Source organism: Anopheles gambiae, chromosome 2 (genome assembly GCF_943734735.2).
Source record: "Anopheles gambiae chromosome 2, idAnoGambNW_F1_1, whole genome shotgun sequence".
Classification (NCBI taxonomy): Eukaryota; Metazoa; Arthropoda; class Insecta; order Diptera; family Culicidae; genus Anopheles; species Anopheles gambiae.
The window spans coordinates 26,123,793-26,146,730 of record NC_064601.1 but is presented as its reverse complement, the minus strand read 5'-3'; the positions used below and the strand labels follow the sequence as shown (position 1 = coordinate 26,146,730).

Below are 22,938 nucleotides of genomic sequence, written 5' to 3'. Positions count from 1 at the left end.
TTCGTTTGCGATTTCACATCCACATTCACTACTGGTTTTTGGTACGGGATTTGCGGGCACTGCTGGCTGTTTGTTGTGGGGCAGAAAAGGGGAGAGGGACAGAAAGGGGATGCTGGAAAGGGTGAGCAACACAGTCCCCCTTCCTTTGGGTTCGCTCTCACCACCAACAGAACCGCACCCCGACAGATCCCCGACACACTGGGCTGCTGGGGATGTGGATTTTCACTGACGTTGTTTTATTTTCGTTTGATTTGACTGTATCTCCCCCCACCACCAACTGCGAAATGGGGACACAGCGGCAATCAACGGGAAGAACAGATACATACACACACACTGCCACGCTACCAAGCAAACATATCGAGCGGAAAAAAGGACAAAAACAAAATCTCAAAGAAAAACTTGTTGGACGTGAACTAACCTAGCATAAAACAACATGGAAAACTTGGCGCGGACAGGGCGCGCGCGCGCTCTCGCTTCTTGGGTGTACTAGTTCACACAACACTTCTTGCTCTGGGGTCACTGATGATTTTCTTCTTTGAATATCTTCCGAAAAAAAATCCACTAACACACACACACACACACGCAAACGCACACTCAGACACACTGTTTTCCAACCAAGAGATTGCACCGAGCGGGTTCCTTCTGTTGCACTGCGCGGCAGGTCACAACGGCAGCCCCGCGCATAGGCTCACTTCCACAGCCGTGTGGATGCTGATGGTGATGCGGTGGCCACTGCTACCTATCTCTCTCTCTCTCTCTCGCTCACCTCTTCCTCCTCCACTGCTTCAGCGTATGAACGCCCAGCAAACAGACGCGCGTCGGACTACTCGAAGCGGACACCTTGCTGGTTCCACTGTCTGCTACGTATTGAAGACCGTCGACCGAGGCCTCGGAAGAAATTCTTCTTGCCCGCTCGGGCTTTCCACCACTTGAGACACGCGAGCGCGCTCTCTCTCGCTCTCAATTTTAGACGGCTCTCGCGCTCTCTTGCCTTGGCTGGCTTTGGCTGGCCGGGGTTTTTGGGCTCAGCGCGGCTGTGGAAAGTAGGGAAGCTGAGGGAGGGCCCCCGGGACCCTTAGATCCGATCCCCGAACACACCTTAAAAGCCACCTGCAGCACCGTTTGCTGTGCTACGAAACGGGAGAGCGGGGTCCGCACTACGCAAGCAGACGACGAAGAAACACGGAGAGAGAAAGAAAACGGTATATTACTCTCTCAGGTGTACAGCAACGCACCTGAGCAACGCGTTGCGGGCGAGTCCCGAGCGACACGCTAAAGGGAACAAACCCAGTGCACATACACACACACACACGCATACAGCCAACGCACCCTTAAAGCGTGTGTTTCTGGTCGTTTCGTTACCACGTACGTTCGCTGCAGGGGTATCGCCCAGGTAGCCCTGCACCACCAGAGAAGGATAAAAGGGACATGGAAAAGTCGAATGTTTCGGCTTCCTTGGCGTAATCGATAAGCAGGTCCTGGGATGGCAGGATCAAGTTACAGGACGAAACGCATCCCTTAAGTGATTCCCGATCTCGGCCAACCACATCCCATCATGCACCTCAGTTTTGCTTCCCACGTGCACCGCCACGACACCGTCCGCGTATCGCCCCGAAGGGTTCGTCGCCTTACCGTGCATACTGCGGGCGTTCAGCTCTTTCGGAATTCGGAATTCGAGCTATCGGAATCAAACAGTCAGTCAGTCAGTGAAAAATATTTGTCCCCTTTTTTTTTTGTTCACCACCGCCCGCCTCCGAATGGGACGAATTGTTTTTTTCTTTTCCTTCTTCTTCTTTTTCTTCCATTCATTCCCTTTTCGTACGTGTGGTTTCACCCGATCCAAATACCTTCGCAAGGTGTGGAGCCCCGGGAATAGAGCGGTCGAGTTGGTGGTCGACTCCTCACATGCACACATACACACACGCTGCTCCAGTGACTCGAATGCAAATGAATGTTTTTCGTATTTCGAATATTTGCCGCACCTGGGACAGCGCCAGGGATCGCTCGTAAAGGAGGAGGGTTGTGATAATAGTCATCACCATTGGGTCTTGGTCAGCGAGTAGAACCCCGCCGGAATGGAATGGAAAGATGCGTCTTGTCCTGGTGTGATTTGATAACTTTCTCGTGCTCTTTCACTGTCCGTCTCTCTGTCCCTCTGTCCTATCTGCTCGGATGGTTCTAGGTCGGGAAGAAATCGTTCGGCACGCATAATCAAATTAATGTTTGAAATGGATTTTTTTCGAATTTCCATCTAAATTAAGCCAACGGGTGAAATTATTTCTACGAGCATAAGCGTCCGTCAAGGGGCATGGTTTGGTGACCGCACAGCACAGCAGCAAAATTAGGTTCCGGGAAGGACCTATTTCCCCCGGACCACGTATTAGTACCAATTGTGAAATTACCACCGGACGTTGCGTTCTTTGCCTCGACCGCATACGGTAATGCTCCCGCTTTCTAAATGACAAATACTTTTGCCTAATGAAAACTGTGCCAAGAACGACGGGCAGACGCAACCGGCGTATCGTCCAATTGAGCATAAAGACTACCGTTAAGCCGTTGCCTAATCGGGCTGGGCAATCGAGGAGTTCGAATTAACACATCGGCATTAGTGTAACCATGTGTTAAATTTCACCCTCGTGACTGGGGACAAGCGTATACGCCAGCAAATGCATTCAAACTGTTGGCACCCGGTTGTGGACGCTTCGGCAGAAAAGGTTCGTTGCCACAAATTCCGCTTTGGTGCGGCATCTCGGGAGCCCCGGATGCACCCGCTGATGATGGGTTCAAATCAGGCGAAAGGGAATATCAATATGCGCTTTATAGGATCACAGTCATTGTTGTGTCTGAATCATAAAGCTGCTTCAGAGGTTGAATGTTACTTTTAGGCACAATTATCACACCGGAGCGTTTGGTGGTGATGAGGTGGTAAAATTGTAAATCTTTAAAACAAAATTAGATTTAATCGTAGAGCAATGTAATAGCTTCCAGCTTCTTTCTGCTAGAGTGCTATACGAAACCGTCGTTAACACATTGTTTTAAAATTATGCAAGTAGCATAAACATAAAATCAAATAGTTTTAATACGCCTCTTTAGACGCACCTACGACTCGCCCTAACTGCAAAATCCGCGCGGCGCTGCTTCTAATACGCGTTTATACGTTCTCTCCACCTTCTTCCTTCACAACTTCCTAATGTTTATTCAATGAGGCAATTCATTACCTACTGCCCCCCCCCCCCCTGATAGGCTGACACACTAAACATGAAATCATCGTTGTAAGAGACAAAACCGAAATTCCCACCCACCCGCAGCCGCGCAATTTTTGGTTCACGCTCCGCTGAAAAGCTTTAGCGAAAAGCTTCCCCAGGAAACGCTTAAAAGCTCGCTTTTGTTCCGAACCCATACGACCAAAACCGAAACAAAAGCGAAAACCCTTGAACGCAAACTCCCTTGCACTGCGAGTGAGCTTAACGGTGGGTGAGAAAGAAACCTGCCCGAGCCGAAGCTTTTCTGGTCGTGGGTGAGTTTACCAAGTCACCCTTGGCGAAGTCTTCACTTGTGAGCATGTGCGAGCGAGCAAGCCCATTGACAGTGAGAAACCCTTAAAGCCTGAGGGCGGTCTGAGTGTTTTTTTTATAGAGTGCGAACGGCTTGAGAATGAGTAAAACAAACAGAAAAAGCCTCACGTAACAAACGGTTGACATGATATGGGTTAGTCGTTCGCAAGCGAAAGTATGAATGACTCTGGGATGTTGAATGACGACGTTGTGGAGAAGCTTTTTTTTTCTGTCGTTTGAGTGGAGCTGTCTAGAAGGTCTAGAGCGGTACGCGCACCGTTAGCGGCGTGCGGCGTGGCCCTTGAACCTTGTGTTGAACGCAGGGCGGAAGGTTTCTAATGAAAACAAATCGATTCAAAACGTCTGTATCGCAGGATCGCACCGGGGTCAAACACCTGCCATTAATTCGATCAATGTGTGATGTTGTGTGTGTGTGGTGCTGTCTTGGGTGATGGAATGTTACTTTGTGTGCTTCTTTTAATGTAGAGAATGGTTAGTAAAGCTTAGGATATCTCATCAAATATGAACGTTCAAGGAACATCTTATCATAGTTCGAACGATACTATTACGATTATTTCATTAAGTCTTCTTTTTCATTTGAATGTCTTGTATGACCTAAAAAGACTTTAATAAAACTCATTTAAGACTGACAGGGTCCCTCTACATAACTAGTTAAAACCATTTCTAGACCTTTATTCTTCTAGACCTTTATTTCTAGATATGTGATTGGTGCGGTAATGAAGTCAAAATAATGCTTAAGAATGATTAAAAAATGTTGGCTTGATATTTTCCTGATAAAATCGCTCGCGTTTGAGCAGAAATCAATGCCAAGCAAATGTCACTGTTCAAATACTTTCTTCTTCTTCTTTGGCTCAACAACCGATGTCGGTCAAGGCCTGCCTCTACCCACTTGTGGGCTTGGCTTTCAGTGACTAATTGATTCCCCCCATAGCAGGATAGTCAGTCCTACGTATGGCGGCGCGGTCTATTTGGGGATTGAACCCATGACGGGCATTTTGTTAAGTCGTACGAGTTGACGACTGTACTACGAAACCGGCTGTTCAAATACTTTATATTAATTTAAAATACATCAAAGCACATTAATAATATGAATATTTTTAGTGCAAACAATATCATTTAAATTAATACAGATTTGTCGTAAACGTTCACAAGTTGCACCAAAAGCTATTTCAATAATAATCATAACATGAAAAGCGTTTTGGAAATTGTCATTTATCTGTTTGTTATATGAATTATGAATTTAAAAAAATCTGTCACATAACGGAAACTCAAATCAACGATCATATCAATAAAAATGGATTCCATTGGCTTAAGATCAACAGGATGATCTAATTTTATTGATTTTGATACATTAACAGTTAACAGTAACATGGTTTTTACTGTATAGATGTGTTCCAAGTTCTCTTCAACTCATTCAAGACTGAATATGCATTCAATAAGATCAGTTGATCTTGATGCCTTACTCTCTAATGAAGAGTCTGTAAAACGTACTTCAAAATACGTTTACGGGTTGAATAAAGCCAGCCATCACAACCCCAATGCTGGTTTTAACACACAGTCTTGTAAGCATCTTCAGCACGTTTGAAAGGTTTTACAACTGTGTTGGGCTAAGAGTGTCAAACCTGTGTAAAGGTAAGAGGTAAGATTTATCATCAGCATCAAATTTTAAAGATTGTTTAGCATCTTCAGAAGACATGTTGGCACCTATGTGACAAAACTATGTGGCTTAGTACAGCCATAATAAACCATTTTTTACATTTGTTTAAGTGTAAAAGGTATAGGAAACGTTTCATGGGACAGTAGCGTTGGACTTGGTAATGATGCTCGTGCCCAGGTTCCCATTCGTAATTGGTTCACAATCCGAGAAGTCAGGAAGCGTCAGCGAGTTCCACCTGGTAACTGACCATTCCGAAGCTTTAGGTTTGTTTTTGAAACATCCTGTAAATATGATCCCCCTTGTCCGGCTCTCGGAAATGGTGTGTTTTTCCCCGCGAGGCACCAGCCGGTTGACGTCGTTTTAGCTAGAACGCCTATCACCTAGAAAGGCTCTTTAGCACGCACGTGAGAAACGGTCAACATTTGTACACACGCTACAAAACCACATGAGTCAGCATTAATATTTATACCGTAGTAATGGACGCTATCGGATTACTGCATTCTAACACTACAGCTACAAGCACAATCCGCATCTCGACATCACGACTCGGATATCCTCGGTTCGGTGCACTGCACTGCACACACAGGCGACGCTTAATGTGTAATCAATTATCCGCTTCCCAGTGACAGTTGGTAGGAAAATATAGCGCGCGCGCTCCAGTGCATCCGCGGTTAGAAAAAGATATCAAGATATCAGAATCTCTCGGAAGCTCCGAGCGGGACCAATTACTCACGGCGGAACGATGATGAGCCGGCGCTTTCGCGTGGAAAAGTACTCCGGTGCGGTAAGTTGTAAGACGCCACCGCAAGCATTGTGTGAGTGTTTTTCCCGCGCACTCACTCACTTACTCACTGTCTCTCTCTCTCTCTCTGTGTCGTGGGCGCACTCCCGTTGCGGAAGCGCACCCCATTACGCGGTGCATAGTTTTCCGGTTGGGCGACATTCGGAGGGATTCCCCTGAGTCATGAGCGGGTGCGTACGCGAAGGTCACACACTCGCGCGCGGCTTGTTGTTTTGTAATCGTGGAACGCTAACCGAGAAAAGGATGTCGACGGCATTCTTGGCTCAACAAGAAAACTAGTTTTGTGCGAGACACTTACTACGGTGGATGTCGGTGGATCCACTTTCGAGATGAGATTCCCAATCCACAGGCCAATCGATCAGTACGCGCCAGCCGGGCACACGATAATGAGTTCACGCGACGCGGAAAAACAGTCGCTTCCGAAGGTAGCCAAGATGAGGAACAAAGGCAAATGGGTTGCTGACATTGGGTGGTAGGGGGTCGCACGCGTATGTGTGTGTGTGTGTGTGTGCACGCATTCGCGCGCGTCAATTAGCTAACGAGCTAGCGACGACGAACTCTAACTGTCCACGTTTGGACGACGAGAACTGTCCACCATCGCAAGAACACCGACTAACCCACATACACGCACAGACGATGCACACATACATCGGATGGGGGGGGGGGGGATGGGGGGGGGTGTCTCCGATGGCAATGGAGTGCAGCTAGAATTCAAGTGCGGTTAATGCACCTCTCCCAACCGCACACAAATGCGCCACACAAAGTTCCCTATTTCTTGCGTCCTCTCGCCAAGGAGTCGCACTATTGCAAGGAAGTGCGCGCGTGTGTGTGTGTGGGAGTGGGTGGTTCGGTTGTTAGGTGGTCTGGGTAAGGAAAGGAAGATACCACGGTTCCGATATCCGGGTGTCCGTACCGTACAGCCACGGTGTGACCTCGACCCCAGACTAATTGCAGTGTGAGTGTTTGTGCTCCTGTCATACGGCAGCGGTAACCATTATTAATTTCGTCTAATCGCTGTCCAAGCGGCGGCTCCAAGGCAAGGGATCCGATAGTGCACCTTGCCGTGCGTGCGTGTGTGTGTGAATAATAACGGCATGTGCACGGCACTTCCACGCAGTCGAGGGCAAACAGTGTGATCGACATTTTGCCTCAGAAGCTTCCACAACATCCTTGCCTGCATCCAAGGAGGTGTGTTAGAGAGAGAGAGGGAGACAGAGGGAGAGTGAGAGAGAGGGAGAGCGCGCTAAAAGATCGTTCGGCAGACAGGTTGACACTGGGACGAGCGTGTGATGTGAGGGTGTTCATTGACGTTTTCTTGCGATTTTACTAGCTGGACCTCACCGATGGAGCGTCACAGCCTCCAGCAGCTCCAGTGATGTTTATTGACTCACGCGCTTACTGCAAGACGCCTCCCCCCCCCCCCCCCCTGCACACCACAAACGGACCGATGCATCTCACGAACGCGGTGGTGCGTACGTACAGATTGCAAATTGCACCGCCTGTGCTACCGCGTAGTAGTGGGTACACGCACTGCACTCACGAGTGCATATTCGCTCGCTCGGACCACTAGCACTGGACCGACTGGGAAGGGAAAGAGGGGGAAGGGAGGGGGGGAGCTGCAACAGTATCAACTGGTTTTGCAATGGTTCAACTCTTCTACTACGACAACAACCACTGCCACCGCGCCCCGCCATCCCTTCCCATTTAATAAACCACTGTCCTTTTTCATCTTAAAACGCTGAAGCCACCGTCTCGTTCGCACACACACACACACCACGCGGGGTTCGAGTTCCAGCAGGTTCCAATCCGGACGGATCCATCCAGCGTGTGTGTGTGTGTGTGTGTCTGTTCGCGCAAGGCACGGCACGGCAGCTACGGACAGCTATGGGCCGGTGTGTGTTTGTATGTGACCCGGGGAAGGCGAAGAGGGAGGGTTACTTAACGCACACGGGCGGGTGCAAGTGCACTACAAAGAAGCCCGCGCCTGAGCACTCGCCACAGTCTACTACCGCGCGCTCATCACGACGGACGCAGAACGATCGCGAGCGAACGTACACGAACGCGTGCAACTAAACAGAAGCGGAAAAAGAGAGGAAACAAGAACGGAACGCTTCGAACTCGTCCGAAAGGAGTTGAAGTCCTTCCCGTTTTCAACTTCGTGCAGCGTGCTTCGTGTCAATGCTGGTGAATTGTGTGCGGTGCGATGCGATAACGATTCCTGGTGCCCCTGGCGCACGCGTCCATAGCTTATATGGCTGATTTGTCCTTTTTCGAGCAAGGATAAAGCAAGGTTTTGTGATTGGCGAGCTCGCGTTCTGGAGTGATTTTGCTGCACAAGAGAGTGAAAGATAGACAGTGAGAGAAGTGGAGTGACACCGAGCTCTAGCGGGGGGTTCGATTTTCTGTGCTGTGGGATTTATCAACTTTGTGGGTGGGTTCTTGTGAAAGGTGCAAACGGTGAAGGAGTTGCGAGTGGACGCTTCCATTTTTCGCTTCCAAAAACGGCGTAGTAGGCTTAGTGAGTGAGGAGCGAAGGTTCCGCATCCTTGGCGTTTGGCTGTCAGTAGTGCTGTGTGACAAGTGAGCAAACACAAAACACATACAAAAAGAAGAAGAAGAAGAAAACACAACCACACCATGCGTGACTTTGCGAGTCTGTTCGGCAGTCAGTATCAAACAATATTCGGCGGCAGTCCGAGCTGCGCTGGTGGCAGTTTGGGCGGTAGCAGCAGCGGCAGCAGCAGCAGTGGAGACTGTTGCTCCTCGTCGGGCGGTGGCGGCAGCTCCGGGACGTCACAGCGCCGCCGGTCAGTGAGCCTGGGCCCGTTCCGGCGCCGGATTCGGAGTGAATTTTCCCTGCTCGACTATTTCTTCCACCAACCGAAGCATGGCCGACACACGCGCTACCCCAACCGTAAGTATGCCGCAGCAGCAAGGGGGAGGGAGAGTGGTTTTGCATTTGTTTAGTAAATTCGAGGACGACAGTGTGTTTGGCGGAAGGAAAATTGTGTCTCGGCTTGTGCGGAGATTCGGAACCCCGGGCCAACGGACCATAGTCGGAGGCCTGCGCGTTTGCGTTCGTTCTGGCTGCAGCAATCCCTCCCCGTTCGATGGATGGATTGCACTCAAACCGGTGCGGCCCCGGTGCCGAAGAAATACCACATTCTCGTGCCCGAGACGCAGAAGTCGAGCCGCACACACACGCAGAGACACGCCGCGCCGAGCGTCGTGAGTGCAGGGGGGGGGCTTGACACTCGGTGCGCGAGGCGCAATGCAAACGGAAAAACAGGCAGCCTCCGAGTGTTCGGGTGATCTTTACGGGAGGAAGAGGGCAGAGAGTGTGCTGTGATCGAAGGGACGGGGAAAGGCAAGACTTGGTGTGCGGGATGTTGCAATCATGCGCTCGCATCGAAGGGCAACAAGTGTAAACCCATCGCCACCCGATCACCCGATCCGATCGGTGTTCAAATTTTTGCGCCTACCTACCGATCGCGGGGACCCGGTTTTCTTCTTCTTCTTCTTCTTCTTCTTGTGAGAAGGCTAGAAGACTTGCACGCGTAGTATGCTGCAGCGTGCAGCACCATGCAGCAGCACTTTGTGCAAGGAAAAGGAAAACCTGTACCGAGACACACACAGACAAACAACGCACACACAAGAGTGTTGGCGCAACAAGCTCCGACATCTTGATATGCGCGCACTACACATTGGCTGGGTGTTTTCGCGGCCCAGTGCCTTGTGTGTGACAGAACCTTCCGAAATGTCAAACGCCCGATGTTGTTTGTTTGGAAAATTCCACTCGATCACCGCATTGTTGCCTGGCCCGGGGTACGTCTATTTCCGCGTACGCCACACGCATACGACAACCAAGACATTCCCCGCAGGCGCACATTCTTTGCGCGTGTTTAACCTTAACCGCATGGTGTACCTTGTTTGGCGTATTGTGTCATAGGGCACCATCTATCTCTCTCTCTCTTTCTCTCTCTCTCTCTTTGTATCCCTCTCTATCCCTGTATCTGTGCTGTCCCGCCGAGACACCGCGAGATAGCGCCCGATATCGCCTAATTGCCGGGGACAGTAACGACCATTCCATTCGGCGGGGTTGTAAGAATATTGAATTATATGCATGATCCGACCCGTCCACCAGATCGGACGATCATTATTTTCCACCACCACCATCGCCACCGTTCACGGTGGTGTTTTGTGCATCTTGCAGTTACGGAGATAAGTCTTGCCAGAGCTCGTGTCACGTTGCGAAGAATAGCTAATTTCTAATGTTCCGTGTGTACACAGCTCTGCACATTCACTGTCGAACAAAGCACGCCATTCAACCGGCACAGGATGCACGCCGGACTGATCGCTTCAACTGGGTTGGAGGGAGTGTTAGTGTGCCTTATGTTCTGCTGTGTCTCAGTGTCTCAGTCCCCGGGGATGCCGAGGTGAGCGACTGGTGGCTGAATGGCCAACCGAACCGTTCGAACAGGCCAAACCAGTATTTGATGGACAGCGCGGGCTACACCATCAATCGAATCGCGCCCGTGTTTGCTGCACGCGCTTCGGGATGATCGTTCTTGCTGGAAAGGGGGGCGGGGGTGTGGGCGTAATTTGTGGTTGATTGATTTTAGGAAGCGATTTCGGATTACAGGTGCTTATGCTCACGTTTCAGACAAGCCGCCATTGGGTATGGGATTAATGGGACATTAGCAGTAGCTGAGTAGCTTGGTCCTAGGAGCTTTCGCTAGCGATTGGAATCATTTGGTGGGTTGCCTTTCGATCGTATGTTGTATAACGTCCAATTGTTGGTATTAGCAGCAGGAGTGGCATTAGTAGACAGGGTAGAATTACATTTCATCATGCCCTGCCTATCGTGTGCAGTTAGTAGAAAGGTACCCACTCTCCCAGTAGCAGCCTGCTTTAGGGCGCAAAAACGAACACTGTGCAGAATATGTGCGCGGAAGCAGTTCGACGTTTAGCAGGTGCGCAATCAAACCGGTCCCGTGGTGTAGTTGGCACGGGGATCACCAAATAATAGGGGGGCCCGTTCAGGGTTCGGTCCTCGAAAAATGAGATATGATTTTGTGATTGGGGTTTTGTAAGGAGGAGATAGTAAAGGAAAGGATATATAGAAGCCATATTATCATCTAAAAAATCCTTATCAATAAGTGGGAACCCTTCAGCAAAAATGAGAAAATCGGTTCTACACACTACACTAAGCTGTTGTTGGTTGTGTCAGGCGTGTGTTTGTTTTGACGGCTGTGCTGCTAAACTGTTGCGCCATCTATTTGTCAGAAAAACAACTACTACAACTTTCAAAAAACAACCTTTACGTCACTTTTAACAGCGTCAAGCCGATAATATCTCACTTACTCGCTGCTTACAAAACTGCGACAAAAACATACATTTTATAAATTCCATCGGATAGATTCTAACACCCCCCTGTTGGGTGATACGCAAACAAACCCCTCCAACGTCTCCCAGCTCCCCAGCTAGGACAACGGATAACGGATCGGACCACCCCCTCCTACCCCTTCTCCCTGGGCTAATGATTTTAACCCTTAAATGGTTCCTTGAAGAATGAACGGTTGTCGGGTAAAGGGCACGTAATGGGGCAGCTGCGACGAGACCATTACCATATCCTGTTACCTCTACCGTTTTGACCCTCTGCTGCACCCTGCTGACCGATTGCTGAAAGGGAGATCCACACACACACACACTTCCCCTACCCAAGCGCCCTTTTCCGCCCTTTTTGCATACGCCCGTAACGCTTCGTTTGCGTGTCATGTGGGACACAAATGTGTACCGATAATTATCAGCCACACACAGACCCACTTCATTGCCGCTGTTCTACGCACCCTGCCTCGCACCGCTGGACGCGTACGCCGATGGCCAATGTCGTCGGAAAGCGACAGCGACGACGCAGCAGATTTCTACCGACTACCGGCCATCGTGCGATACGTTGTTTAGCAGCAGCAGCACCGTCGGGAAAGTTCTCCACTTTAATTGACTGTTCGAGGGTGTAGGTCGACAGCCTGCGCAGTTCTCAAACGTGCAAGGTTGGCCTTTCCGGGAGCGCGTATGAGGAAGGGATGCGCGAGATTTGAATGAACGAAGGGATTTGATAAACGGCGCACGCTGTTTATGCAATTCCGAGCCGGTGTTACGTAACGGTGGGGAAAGGGGGGGGAGGGGGAACGGATCGCCCAATCACGCAGGGGTCGGGAGTCGGGATGAGCTTGCAACATGTCGCTCGTTTGATGCTGGATTCAGAATTAACTTCAGATGAGTGCGAGCGGAGTCGGGAAACAGTTGGGTACTGACGGTTTGCTATGACGTCGGTATTTGTCCGTCGGTCACTGCGAGTGAATGCAAATGTTAATCGCTCATTTGCCGTTTAGGTTGATAATGTTGCCCATTTAACCAGGCTCGCATCTGTAGCCGCAACACTGGAAACTGATGATCGATTCGCCTTCAGGATCTAGCCGAGCGTGCGCTAATGAGTACAGGTGCGCCGCATGCGTATGACGCACCAACGGCCAGAGGAATTTAACGCCAATTGGGTGATCAAGATCAGTTCAGCAAGAACATACACATACACCGGAATGTTGACACACAGCAAGATCTGGACGATTCGATCGTCCTGGCCGGTGATCTTCACCGATCACCACCGCCAGGGTCAAGGAGTACCTGTTTCTTTCGGTTTGTGCTGTTTTGTGTTCGTTTTGCATTTTTACCGCAACCCGCCACCGGCCTTCATCGGACCGGGTGGCCATCGTTTTCTTTTTATTGTTACTACTTTTCATGGCCAGTAATTGTCGCTCCCTGAGCGGCCCGCTCTCTCACCGGCCTGCCTGTCAACTCGGTACTCGGTGCGATCGCGATCGTCCTGAGCTGATTGTCACTCGAGGCACTCGAGGACAATTAATTACGCGTGCTGAACTTCAATCTTTTGCCCGCATTGTCGTTTGGATGGTGGACCTTTTTTTACTAGTCATTTGGTGTGTGACATTTCAGTGTCATTTGTGAAGAAATGCCTTGATGGATGGGTCTGTAGATAACAAACAAAAGAAAGAAAAGCTCACTGATAAGTGATCTGCACCGGTACACTCCTTCAACGGTGCGTTTTTCAACACGAAGCCACACACTCTTGCACGTCCTTCTAGCGATTTCCCATTAAGGCAGGTTTGTGCCAAGACTCTCGTCCTTCGTGGCCATCTCCCCGTGGCAAGAGTGTGTGTATGTGTGTGTTTCAATTTCGCTTGCGCGTGTGCTCGCGGAAGGTGAACACCGATACGCCTTTACGCAAATGCAACAAAAAAAACACAAAAACCCAATAAAAAAAGGCCCGATAAGGTTACACACGATTAACGGAAGAATTACTAACGGTCGGTATCGGGAGGAGAGCAAAAAATGGCCCCAGCCCCCCCCGAAACAATACACAAACCGGCTGGAAAGTGCACTCGCAATTATGATTTCCACATGACTGGCTAGCGATAGTGGATCGAAGACCACCGCACCTCTAAGCGGTCGGACGCACACTTCACCTGCTGCACCCGATGCACCTACCAAACACACACACACAGAGTGCAACCTTGCAACATTCGCAAGTGTCTCTTGTGGGTAGCGCTCTCCTCAGTGTGTGTGTGTGTGTTGTCCAGTCAATGGAGCGCGGCAAAATACGACCGCCGCAAGAACGGCTCTTCTTGATGGGGGGGGGGGGGGGGGGAGACAGGGGGAAAGGGAAGAAGGGGTGGCCTCTTGGAATGTGTGCTCGTACATGAGGCATCTAGCCGATAAGCATAGATTTTCCGAATCGGTCAAATGGCTGCACTGGTGGGGAGGAGATAGTAAGTCCCAAGGTCGAACGAAGCTCGCTTCGGCATGCATTAGATTGGAGTTTCTTGTTTTTCTCCATGCCCTGCTAGCGTGTATGCAAGAGAGTGTATGTATCAGGTCGGTTCGATGTATGTTTTATTTAATTGAACAAAAAGAGAGGGATTAATTGCACTGGTGTGTGAGCCAACGCTTTAGGGCATTGAGGGTACAGGCCGGTTAGGGAGGGTTTGTTGTTTTTTTTTTCGTAAACTGGTATTAAAAAGCCCTAAGAACTGCAATTAAATATCATGAGCATCGCCCCATAAGCATATATGCTTGTACATGCCTTGGGAAAGGAACTCAATCAATGTTTATTGAAACTCTGTACTAGATACTAAGATTTTCTGAAACTGACTCTGCTGAAATAGATAGCGGATCTGGATCATCAACTGAATTGTACTATCGGTGCTGAAATGACAGCAATGTTTCACCATGTACGCTTTCGACAGCTTTTCGATGATTTTGACAATATGTTTGACGATTTTGTACCGTTCCTGACATAATTCACATGTGATTAAAGTAGAACATTACACTAAAAGGTGAGCTTTTCAGAACTTAGCTAACAATTACTGTTTGACTTGGGGTTTTGGAATGGATTGTTGACAGAATTCGAGCTGCCAAAGGTCATACTGCATAGGATCAACATAGTTGATATCGTAAAATATCCCAATTTTGGAGATAAGCTATCTCTTCTCCTCTCTATGTGCAAATTCTAGCTAGACCTAACGGATATTAATTAGGTTTGTTACTTCCTGGATACTAGAATGACTAAATGTCTACCCGAACGATCCATCTCAAGACTGAGATTGATACAGCTACAGTTTTTGCATCAGAATACAATTTAAGGATCAATATTGGTTCAGAATCAGATCCAGAAATGACATGAGTAGGGGTTCAGTTTCAGGAACGTTATAGGTTTGTGATCACTTCAAGGATCGATATGAGTGCAGAACCAATTCCAGCACCAATACGGGTTCAGCATCAGTTTTAGGACCAATAGGGATTCAGAATCAGTTCCAGAGCCGGTGTAGGTTTAGGGTCAGTCTCAGCATCGATATGGGTGCAGGATCAGTTCCAGGACCAATACAGGATCAGCGTTAATTCTACCATTGGTATGAGTATGAGGGATTCTGTTCCAGAAACGATTTAGATTAAAGATCAGATCCTGGACTGTCTTAACTTCTAGCAGACGGTGGAGTACTAAGATCTCTCAAAGATCGCGTGTGCAAAAATCAATCTTCAGAAAATCTCCCATACAAAACTAGCAAACAAAAATAACATTATCTTCCAAGATGCGAACAAGAGCAAGAGGAAGCATATACCGCACGTCAAGAATGACGCATCCGGCAGAAGCAACCTCGCCAACCGTACGGCATCTCAGCGGTGGCGGTGTATGCAAATATAGTCCGCGGTTAGCTGTCGAACCAAAGCAAGATGGTGGCTTACTGTAAACAATCCGCCCGCTTCCGAACCAGTCCCGGGGCTCGCTGCGCGATGTTAAGGGCGCAATCGGTTGATTTGAATATCGAATAGACGGATGGATGGACACTGACAACACCACAACATGTCCCGTTGCCGTGGGGGGATGTCGTTCGAATGCAAATCGTCCCAAAGCCGTGTGTGTTTGTGTGTGGTCAGTGTGCGTGCGTGTGTGCATGATGGGCTCCCGATTATAAATCACACAACGCCTCGCGTGTAATTATTTTATGAATCTCCTCGACCATACCCAGGAGATGGTAATTTGCTGATGAATGCCTTCGGCCGAGTCGATCGGCTCACGTGTCGGCGGTGGCCGATCCTGTTTGCGTGTGCTGATTGATGTTGTGGCAGATTGATGGGGTGTGGCCGGCCAGAGTGCTGTTGTTGTTTCCATTGCTCCCAAAAGTCCCAAGGACATGACATTTAGCATTGCCACTCATTACCGTAGGGCTTTTCGACTTTTTTTTAGCGTCAAGTTTTGGGAGAGAATGGTTGCGATCCAACCTCCAACTGAAGAACGGATTGTTGCACGCAGTCGTTCAATTGCGAGCGAGAGTGTATGAGAATGAAAAAAAACTAGGCTACACACCACCATAATACCCCCCTCCGTTTGGTATGAATGCCTTGAACATTTTGACGATGTTCTTCTTTTTTTTTTGCTTCTGTACAAGCTCTTTTAAATATTTGAAACCATTTTTGAAGCGCTATCTTGGGGGGCCTGGCGTCGATTTCGATTGTTCGATAATAAAAAAATGCGGCCATTTTCATCGAATCCAAGTAACCTTCGCTGCGTCCGGACGGAACGTTTTGTTCTCTTTCGATAAAAAACATGCATTTTATGATTTCTTTCGTCCCGCGCCGTTGTAGTAGGCGCTGACTGATCGCAATCACGCGATCAAGTACGGTTCACCCGTGGCCAGTGAAGCGTTACGACTGATTTACGCATTTATGTTTGATCGCTAGCAAATTGATGTCTTCTTTCGGCGGCTTGTGGATTCAATGATACGGTTGAGTACCCCTGTAATTAATCACCGGTTCCATCACACACCCCCTCACCATTGAAGAGGTGTGGCCGGTATGTCCGGCGCACATGTCATTAACACGTTTTTGGTCGCCGCGGGTGTTGTGCGGGTGACAGCGTGCAACCGATCGATGGGCATTTAATTGCCTCCATGTGAGAGCTAACTGTGGAATCGGTTTTCTCGCGCTTTCGTTTTGGCCCTTCGAACCGGATTTCTGTGCACAATTCTCGCGGGCTGGATTAGTGGTGGGTGCAAAACGTGACGTCCTCTAATCGATCGTACAGTCTGCTTAAGGATATGTATGGGATTTGTACGATGTTCCTGCTCGGTGGAGGATCATGTGGGCCCACCGATCAAGATCCAGTCTGGGCAAAGCTTCTCACGCAAAGCTCAATTCCAGAACGCTAATCTCCGCTGCAAGCTGGGTTAGTAATTTGCTTATTATTGTTTTAAAAAAACAGCATACCATTAACTGCTATTTGCTTCATCGTGCGTCACAGCACTGTCACCCCGGCAGAGTAAGTAGTAAGTAGGATTGAACTTTAGCCCTTCCATGCTGCAAACTACCTTACCTGATCTGTCTTTCTGCACAGCCACAATTACTGCGCTCATTGATGCGCACGAGTGCTAGAATGATTGCAACGGTCCTTTCCCTTTCCACGCCTTCTCACGCCCGGGGGAGGGGGGAGGTAATCGAGCTCGGGCGGAACAGGTTCAACTGCAACTTGGCCGGTTAAGAGCGGTGCAGTGGTGTGGTAAATTAGCCAACTAGCTAATCTAACAGAGGTACACAGTAAATCGTGCTGTCGATTAGTAGTAGCAGATAAATCATACACACGCTGTTCGGTGCGGGAAAAAGGATGATAGGTTGGTTAGCTAATCTACCGGAAGTTCACGTGTTGGTGGCATTGTTTCTGGTGGTCGTTCCTGGGCACGTTTTAGCAACACCTGCTGCAGATTGATTTATAATTGTTGGATTCACGGAAGGATGATTAAAGGATGCTACGCGCATAACGCGGTGATTAATGATTGGTTCTAGGGAAATGTTTTTTTTTATGGGGGAAAAAGTTGATATAATTTGCACAATCACGATTCGATGGCAAATTGCGTTCAATGCAGAGCTGTTTGTTTTTTGCTATTAAGGTAAAGTCCCACACATTAAAGATAATTTAAATAGTTCTAATGACAGTGACCGTTAGCATCAAGTTTAAGGAAGTACGCTTAAATCCATTCTCTGTTTTCCATTGCCATTTATTAGAGTTCTTGTTGTTCTATGACTACCACCCACTAACACTATCATTAAAATGCGTTTTATTTGTATGACTAATGATTTGAAAGTATTCCACCCCAATGGACATAATTATTTGAATGTGATGATTCATAAAAAACAATATACACAAGATGTATAAGCAACACGGTCTTTATGGTCATTCTTTATGAATCAGTTCAAAACAGTTTTACAGGGTTTTCCAGGAGTTCTCATAGTTGTGGGACACTTTAGTAACTCTTTCTTGCGGGAAAAGAACTTTATGCCATGTGAATTGGACTCTATAGCACCGTTGTTGGCCAAATCCAATAAGAATGTCTAAAGAGTCTGTCCAATAATGCCATACAGTCCAATTCCCAACTTAAAAGTTTCATTTCCAATAGGATAGAGTCTAGGAAGTGTCCCACAACTATGAGAACCCCTGGAAGCCCCTGTATAGAACACGTAGCGATAAGTTCATAGTATTTCGAATCGAACTTGGACGCTTTTTCTTCCGACTTCGGACTTCTTCCGATTTTTTAGGTACATTTCGGCACTCGGCTCATTGACCGCTATTTACGCATTGGTCCAGTTTTCGGTTTGACCGTAATTGGAGAAGTGCTGGTCGCGCGGGTCAGACCATGCTCCATTGACCAGAACAAACACTAATTTCAAGGACCAATGTCTAGACCGGGGGTCTCTAAACTACGGCTTATGTGCTCGTGCGTTTCGAGTCAATAATGCGATAACTTTCTTAAGGTATTTTTGATGTATAAATTTTGGATTTCTAAAGCATAATCAAATGCTGTACAAAGTTAAAAATATTCAGCTATTATTTTCCCCTATAAAAAACGAACGTTACTTTTAGTTAAGGAACGTTTGAATCTCAAGTAGGACGCCTGGAAGTTTGGTCGCCTGGTCAAAGGCCTTACAGCGAGTGAGATAGAACATCCCATAATGGTTGTTTTTAGTACTTTTTAAGCTCTCTTAGTACTGTAGTTGCTCTCAACTACCCTCTCTAAATAATAAGTAGTAAACAGATGGGAGCATCTGACACTAAATTGCTGCGATTGAAATATAACTGTTAGTAATGAATTACTGTACAATTCTTCAATGCGAAGTAATTGGATAAAAGCTGTTTAAAATTAAAGATCCTTCCCACTTAATTTAATATCCCTCTTTTTCTCTTTTCTCCTTATCACAGGAACGTTTATGCTTATGGCCGCCGGCTTCATGTTCATCATCTGCGGTGCGCTCATTCACATCCTTGATCCTTATTTGCTAATATTTAAATGGGTAAGTAGTAGTAGTAGTAGTAGTAAATGCAGAGCAACTTTGCTGTAACACCACAACAAGAGCGACATTTGCGTGTGGTTTACCATTTAGCATAGCGCGTGCTTTAAGAATACTAAAGCGTTCGATTAAGTTTCGTTCCCCGCGCTTTGCTATGAACGAGCCTCTCAACTTCGTTAACATTCAATGCCTGCCCTGATATTACCAATGCATTACACAAAGCAAAGGCAATTCTGTTTTGCGTACTCTTGGGGCGGGGGGAGGTCTTGCGGGAATTTTACGCAACATTAATACGCATCCGATGAAAGTTCCCTCGCAAGATGGATGGGAATGAAGGGAAAAAGAAAAGAAGGCAAATCAACCAAATTCCTAGTCGGTGGTTTCCTTTTAAAAATGCATGTCGCTTGTTGCTTGTGGTACGCCGACATTTTTTTTATATTTTTTTTGCACAAAAACTCGTCCAACCGCTCTTTGTGTTGCGTACTTTCGGACTAGACCTTGAAAAATAAATGCAATAAAAAATGCACACCACCAACGCGCGCGCAGCACTCAACTCCTCTCCTGGTGAACGAACTTGACGCGACGAAAAAGCGCCCCGTTTGTGTATTGAGTGTGTGTGTGTGTGTGTGCAGCATATGCACCCGGTTTGGACAGTGATTGGCATTCCGAAACACGAAACGAGCATCTCAACAACAGCAAACTAAAAACTTGTCCTCTCCGGGTCGGTCCCGGTTGTTCCCTACGCGCACAATCGAACGTCGTCTTCCCGTTGCGCCGTTATTTGCGGGATCACCACCACGTAATTGCCAGGAGTAGGAAAAACAAAGGAGTGTTCCTGTGTAAACTGATCGTACCGGTTTTTGTTTTTCCTTCTTTTTCCCCTTTTTCCATTGCTGCTCTGGATCGGTGCCCCCCGGTTCCCTCTCGGCAGAAACTAATCTTCCAGGAAGGGTCGGAAATTTTCAACCTCTGGCGCACACCGCCCGTCGATCTGTACATCAAGATCTATCTCTTTAACGTGACCAACGCGGAAGACTTTATGGCGGGCCGGGCCGAAAAGATGCAGATCGAGGAAGTGGGCCCGTACGTCTACAGGTGAGCGTCTACATTCCCCAGGTGCTCCAAGGACAAGCGCGTACGATCGCACGCAAAATGGGATCGATCGGTCGATCGTGTCGATGTTGCTTTACCCCTTTTATTGCGGCTTCCTGTTGTTTTTTTTAATGCTTGTGTGTCTATTTATAAGGGAACTGATGTCGCACGACAACATTACGTTCAACGACAATGGGACCGTTTCGACGAGACCGCACCATCCGCTGATCTTTCAGAAGGGCATGTCCGGTAATCTGCGGGAGGATGATGTGTTTATGATGCCCAACATTGCGCTGCTGGTAAGTTTGAGAAGTAATGCGATCGACGCTAAGCTGTATCTAACTTCGGGAGGTGGCCAAGGAACATCTAACATACCTTTTTCCGTGTCTCTTCATCATTAAACCGGTTAACACAATGATGGCAGGTTAAAGGCTTAAGTCGTCCTTTTCTTACTAATTACAAACGCAAACTTGCAAACTGTAGTAAAGAGTCTGTAATCTTCTTTCCCGAGGATTCACATTTCTCAATACGCCCACACTTATTAACCAAAAACCCCTCCCCACCAGTGGAAACGGGTTGTATGTTGTGGTGGTGGTGACGGTGGTGTAATGCCTGGTAAGTATCTCTTTCTCTTCCTTTGTAGTAACTTAATTTAGTTTAATTCTAAAAATTGCTTCATTCTTCTCGCCCCCCCTCCCCCCCTTCCTGTTTTCTAGAGCATAGCGCATGTGGCCGCCAAACAGCCGTACTTTATCCGCTGGCCAATCAATCTGCTCATACGGCAAACGAAGGTGCAGCCGCTCGAGCGACAGACGGCGCGCGAGTTTATGTACGGCTATCCGACCACGCTGACCACGCTCGGCTACACCTTCCTGCCGAACTGGATATCGTTCGACAAGGTGGGCCTGATCGATCGGGTAAGAATCGGAGCGCACGAACGCGGAGGTCTTCCGTTTAGCAGAGCACTACTAGCTTCTTCCTTCACAGATGTACGACTTTGATGATGATTTCGAAACGTTCTACACGGGGGAGACGACGGCGAGCGTTTCGGGCCTGTACGATACCTACCTTGGGTCGCCGGACCTGGCCCAGTGGAATGGTAGCCATTGCAGCAACATCCGCAACGCGTCCGACGGTACCAAGTTTAAGAGCTTCATCGAGCCGGACGATCAGCTGCTGTTCTTCCGGAAGAGCATGTGCCGTGCGCAGATACTGGTGAGTAGTGTGATGCGTGTAACAGCGCAAGCACAAGAACATTGGAGCGAATTAATGATGTGACATTCTCTTCATTTTTTTTAGATCCAAAACGGTACCGACTACGAGGTGGACGGGCTGAAGGCAACCAAGTTTGTGTTTGAGGAAAATGCGCTCGATAATGGCGAGTACGATCCGCGCAACAAGTGCTACTGCCGCAAGGGTAAGGATTTGCCATTTTTCTTTACCTTTGTGCTAAAAAAAGGTAATTTTATTTATGTAAAACCCTCTTCCCAACACACACACACCAGGTAACTGTTTGCCGCGTGGTCTGATCGACGTTACCAGCTGCTACTACGGCTTCCCGATCGCCCTCAGCTATCCGCACTTTCTCGACGCCGATCCGAAGGTGCGGTCACACGTGAACGGTTCCCGGCCGGATCCGACCGCCCACCGGAGCCATTTCATGATCAATCCGGTAAGCAACAACAAAACCAGCGGCGAACATTGTCCTTCAGAATGAAGCCCTTTAACGCCACCAACCATTTGTTATGACTGTTTCCGATCGCACTCGATGGCACGCAGATATCGGGACTTCCGCTGGAGCTGTCGGTCAAGTTCCAGATCAACATGGTACTGGACGATCTGAGCAGTATGGCGCACTGTGAGAAGTTCTCCAAGCTCGTCGTGCCGGCACTCTGGTTCGAAATTGTAAGTGTACCGTACTACCGGTTGTTGTGTTTCCTCCTCCCAGGGGCATGTTCATCTCAACGCGCATGAACTTTTCGCCATCGTCGCCTCCATCGCCGGTGCTCATAGTAACTATAAACACTATCGCAATGTTTCCATTATCCTAACCAAACCTGGCCGCATGTGTGTGTCATTCATGTTTTCGTTCCATTGATGCCGGCTTGAGAGTGGAGTGAGAAAATGCAAGTGTGAGAGTGTGTGAGTGTGTGTTTGTGTTTGTGTGTATGCGTGTACCAAAGAAGTACACACAGAAGACATCCCTCCGTCATCCGCTTTCTCATGCACATTAAATCTCACAATTGCGCCTTCCCTTCAGGCGAAGACTTCATTTCGATCTTGTGCAGCATACAAAACCACCCGCCGCACAATGTCGCGTAACTGGAAATAGGGGTGTAAAAACCCCCCTCTAGCCCCATTGTGACCGTTATTAACGTTTCTTTCTTTGCTGCATCTCTCCCTTTTTTCGAACTTTTGCTTTTTCCTTTTTCATGCGCCTCCACCAGATGATGCCAGGGCTGCCGCCAACGCTGCTGTCGCGCTTCCTCTTCTACCTAAAGATACTGCCGTTCGGCGACCAGGTGGTAAAGCACAGCCTGCTCGCATTCGGCGGCATCCTGCTGCTCGTTGCCATCACGAAGGTGTCGCTGACGCTCTCGTCCGCCTACTCGTCCGCGTACCGCATCTCGAACGAGCTGCGGGAAAGCCTCTGGTAGCCTATGGGGAAAGGACAGACAGGCACACACCCAACAACAACAACAACAACACCAGGCCAAAACTGAATTGCTTTCATCTCGCGAGTGGGGTGACAAGCATGCAAGACTAGTTTTGTAGGAGATTTCAGCTTAATTGTTTTAAGTTTTGTAACTAGGCTAAGGCTAGCTGTTAATAAACTGGCTATAGAGCACAAGTAGAACCACTCGGTCTAGACTCCGTCCGGCTAGCTGCTCCAATTGCTACCG

The 22,938-nt window shown here is 48.3% G+C and overlaps 1 protein-coding gene across 1 annotated transcript; it reads left to right on the top strand.

Moving 5' to 3' along the window:
* The first annotated feature begins 8,009 nt into the window (after positions 1-8,009).
* Positions 8,010-22,892, top strand: LOC1273228 (scavenger receptor class B member 1). The gene is made up of 10 exons (XM_061650504.1): positions 8,010-8,948; positions 18,855-18,946; positions 19,875-20,038; positions 20,190-20,334; positions 20,752-20,952; positions 21,023-21,250; positions 21,335-21,452; positions 21,541-21,707; positions 21,815-21,940; positions 22,483-22,892. The coding sequence occupies exons 1-10, from the start codon at positions 8,672-8,674 to the stop codon at positions 22,690-22,692; spliced, it is 1,728 nt and encodes a 575-aa protein (XP_061506488.1). The 5' UTR covers positions 8,010-8,671; the 3' UTR covers positions 22,693-22,892.
* Positions 22,893-22,938: the final 46 nt, after the last annotated feature.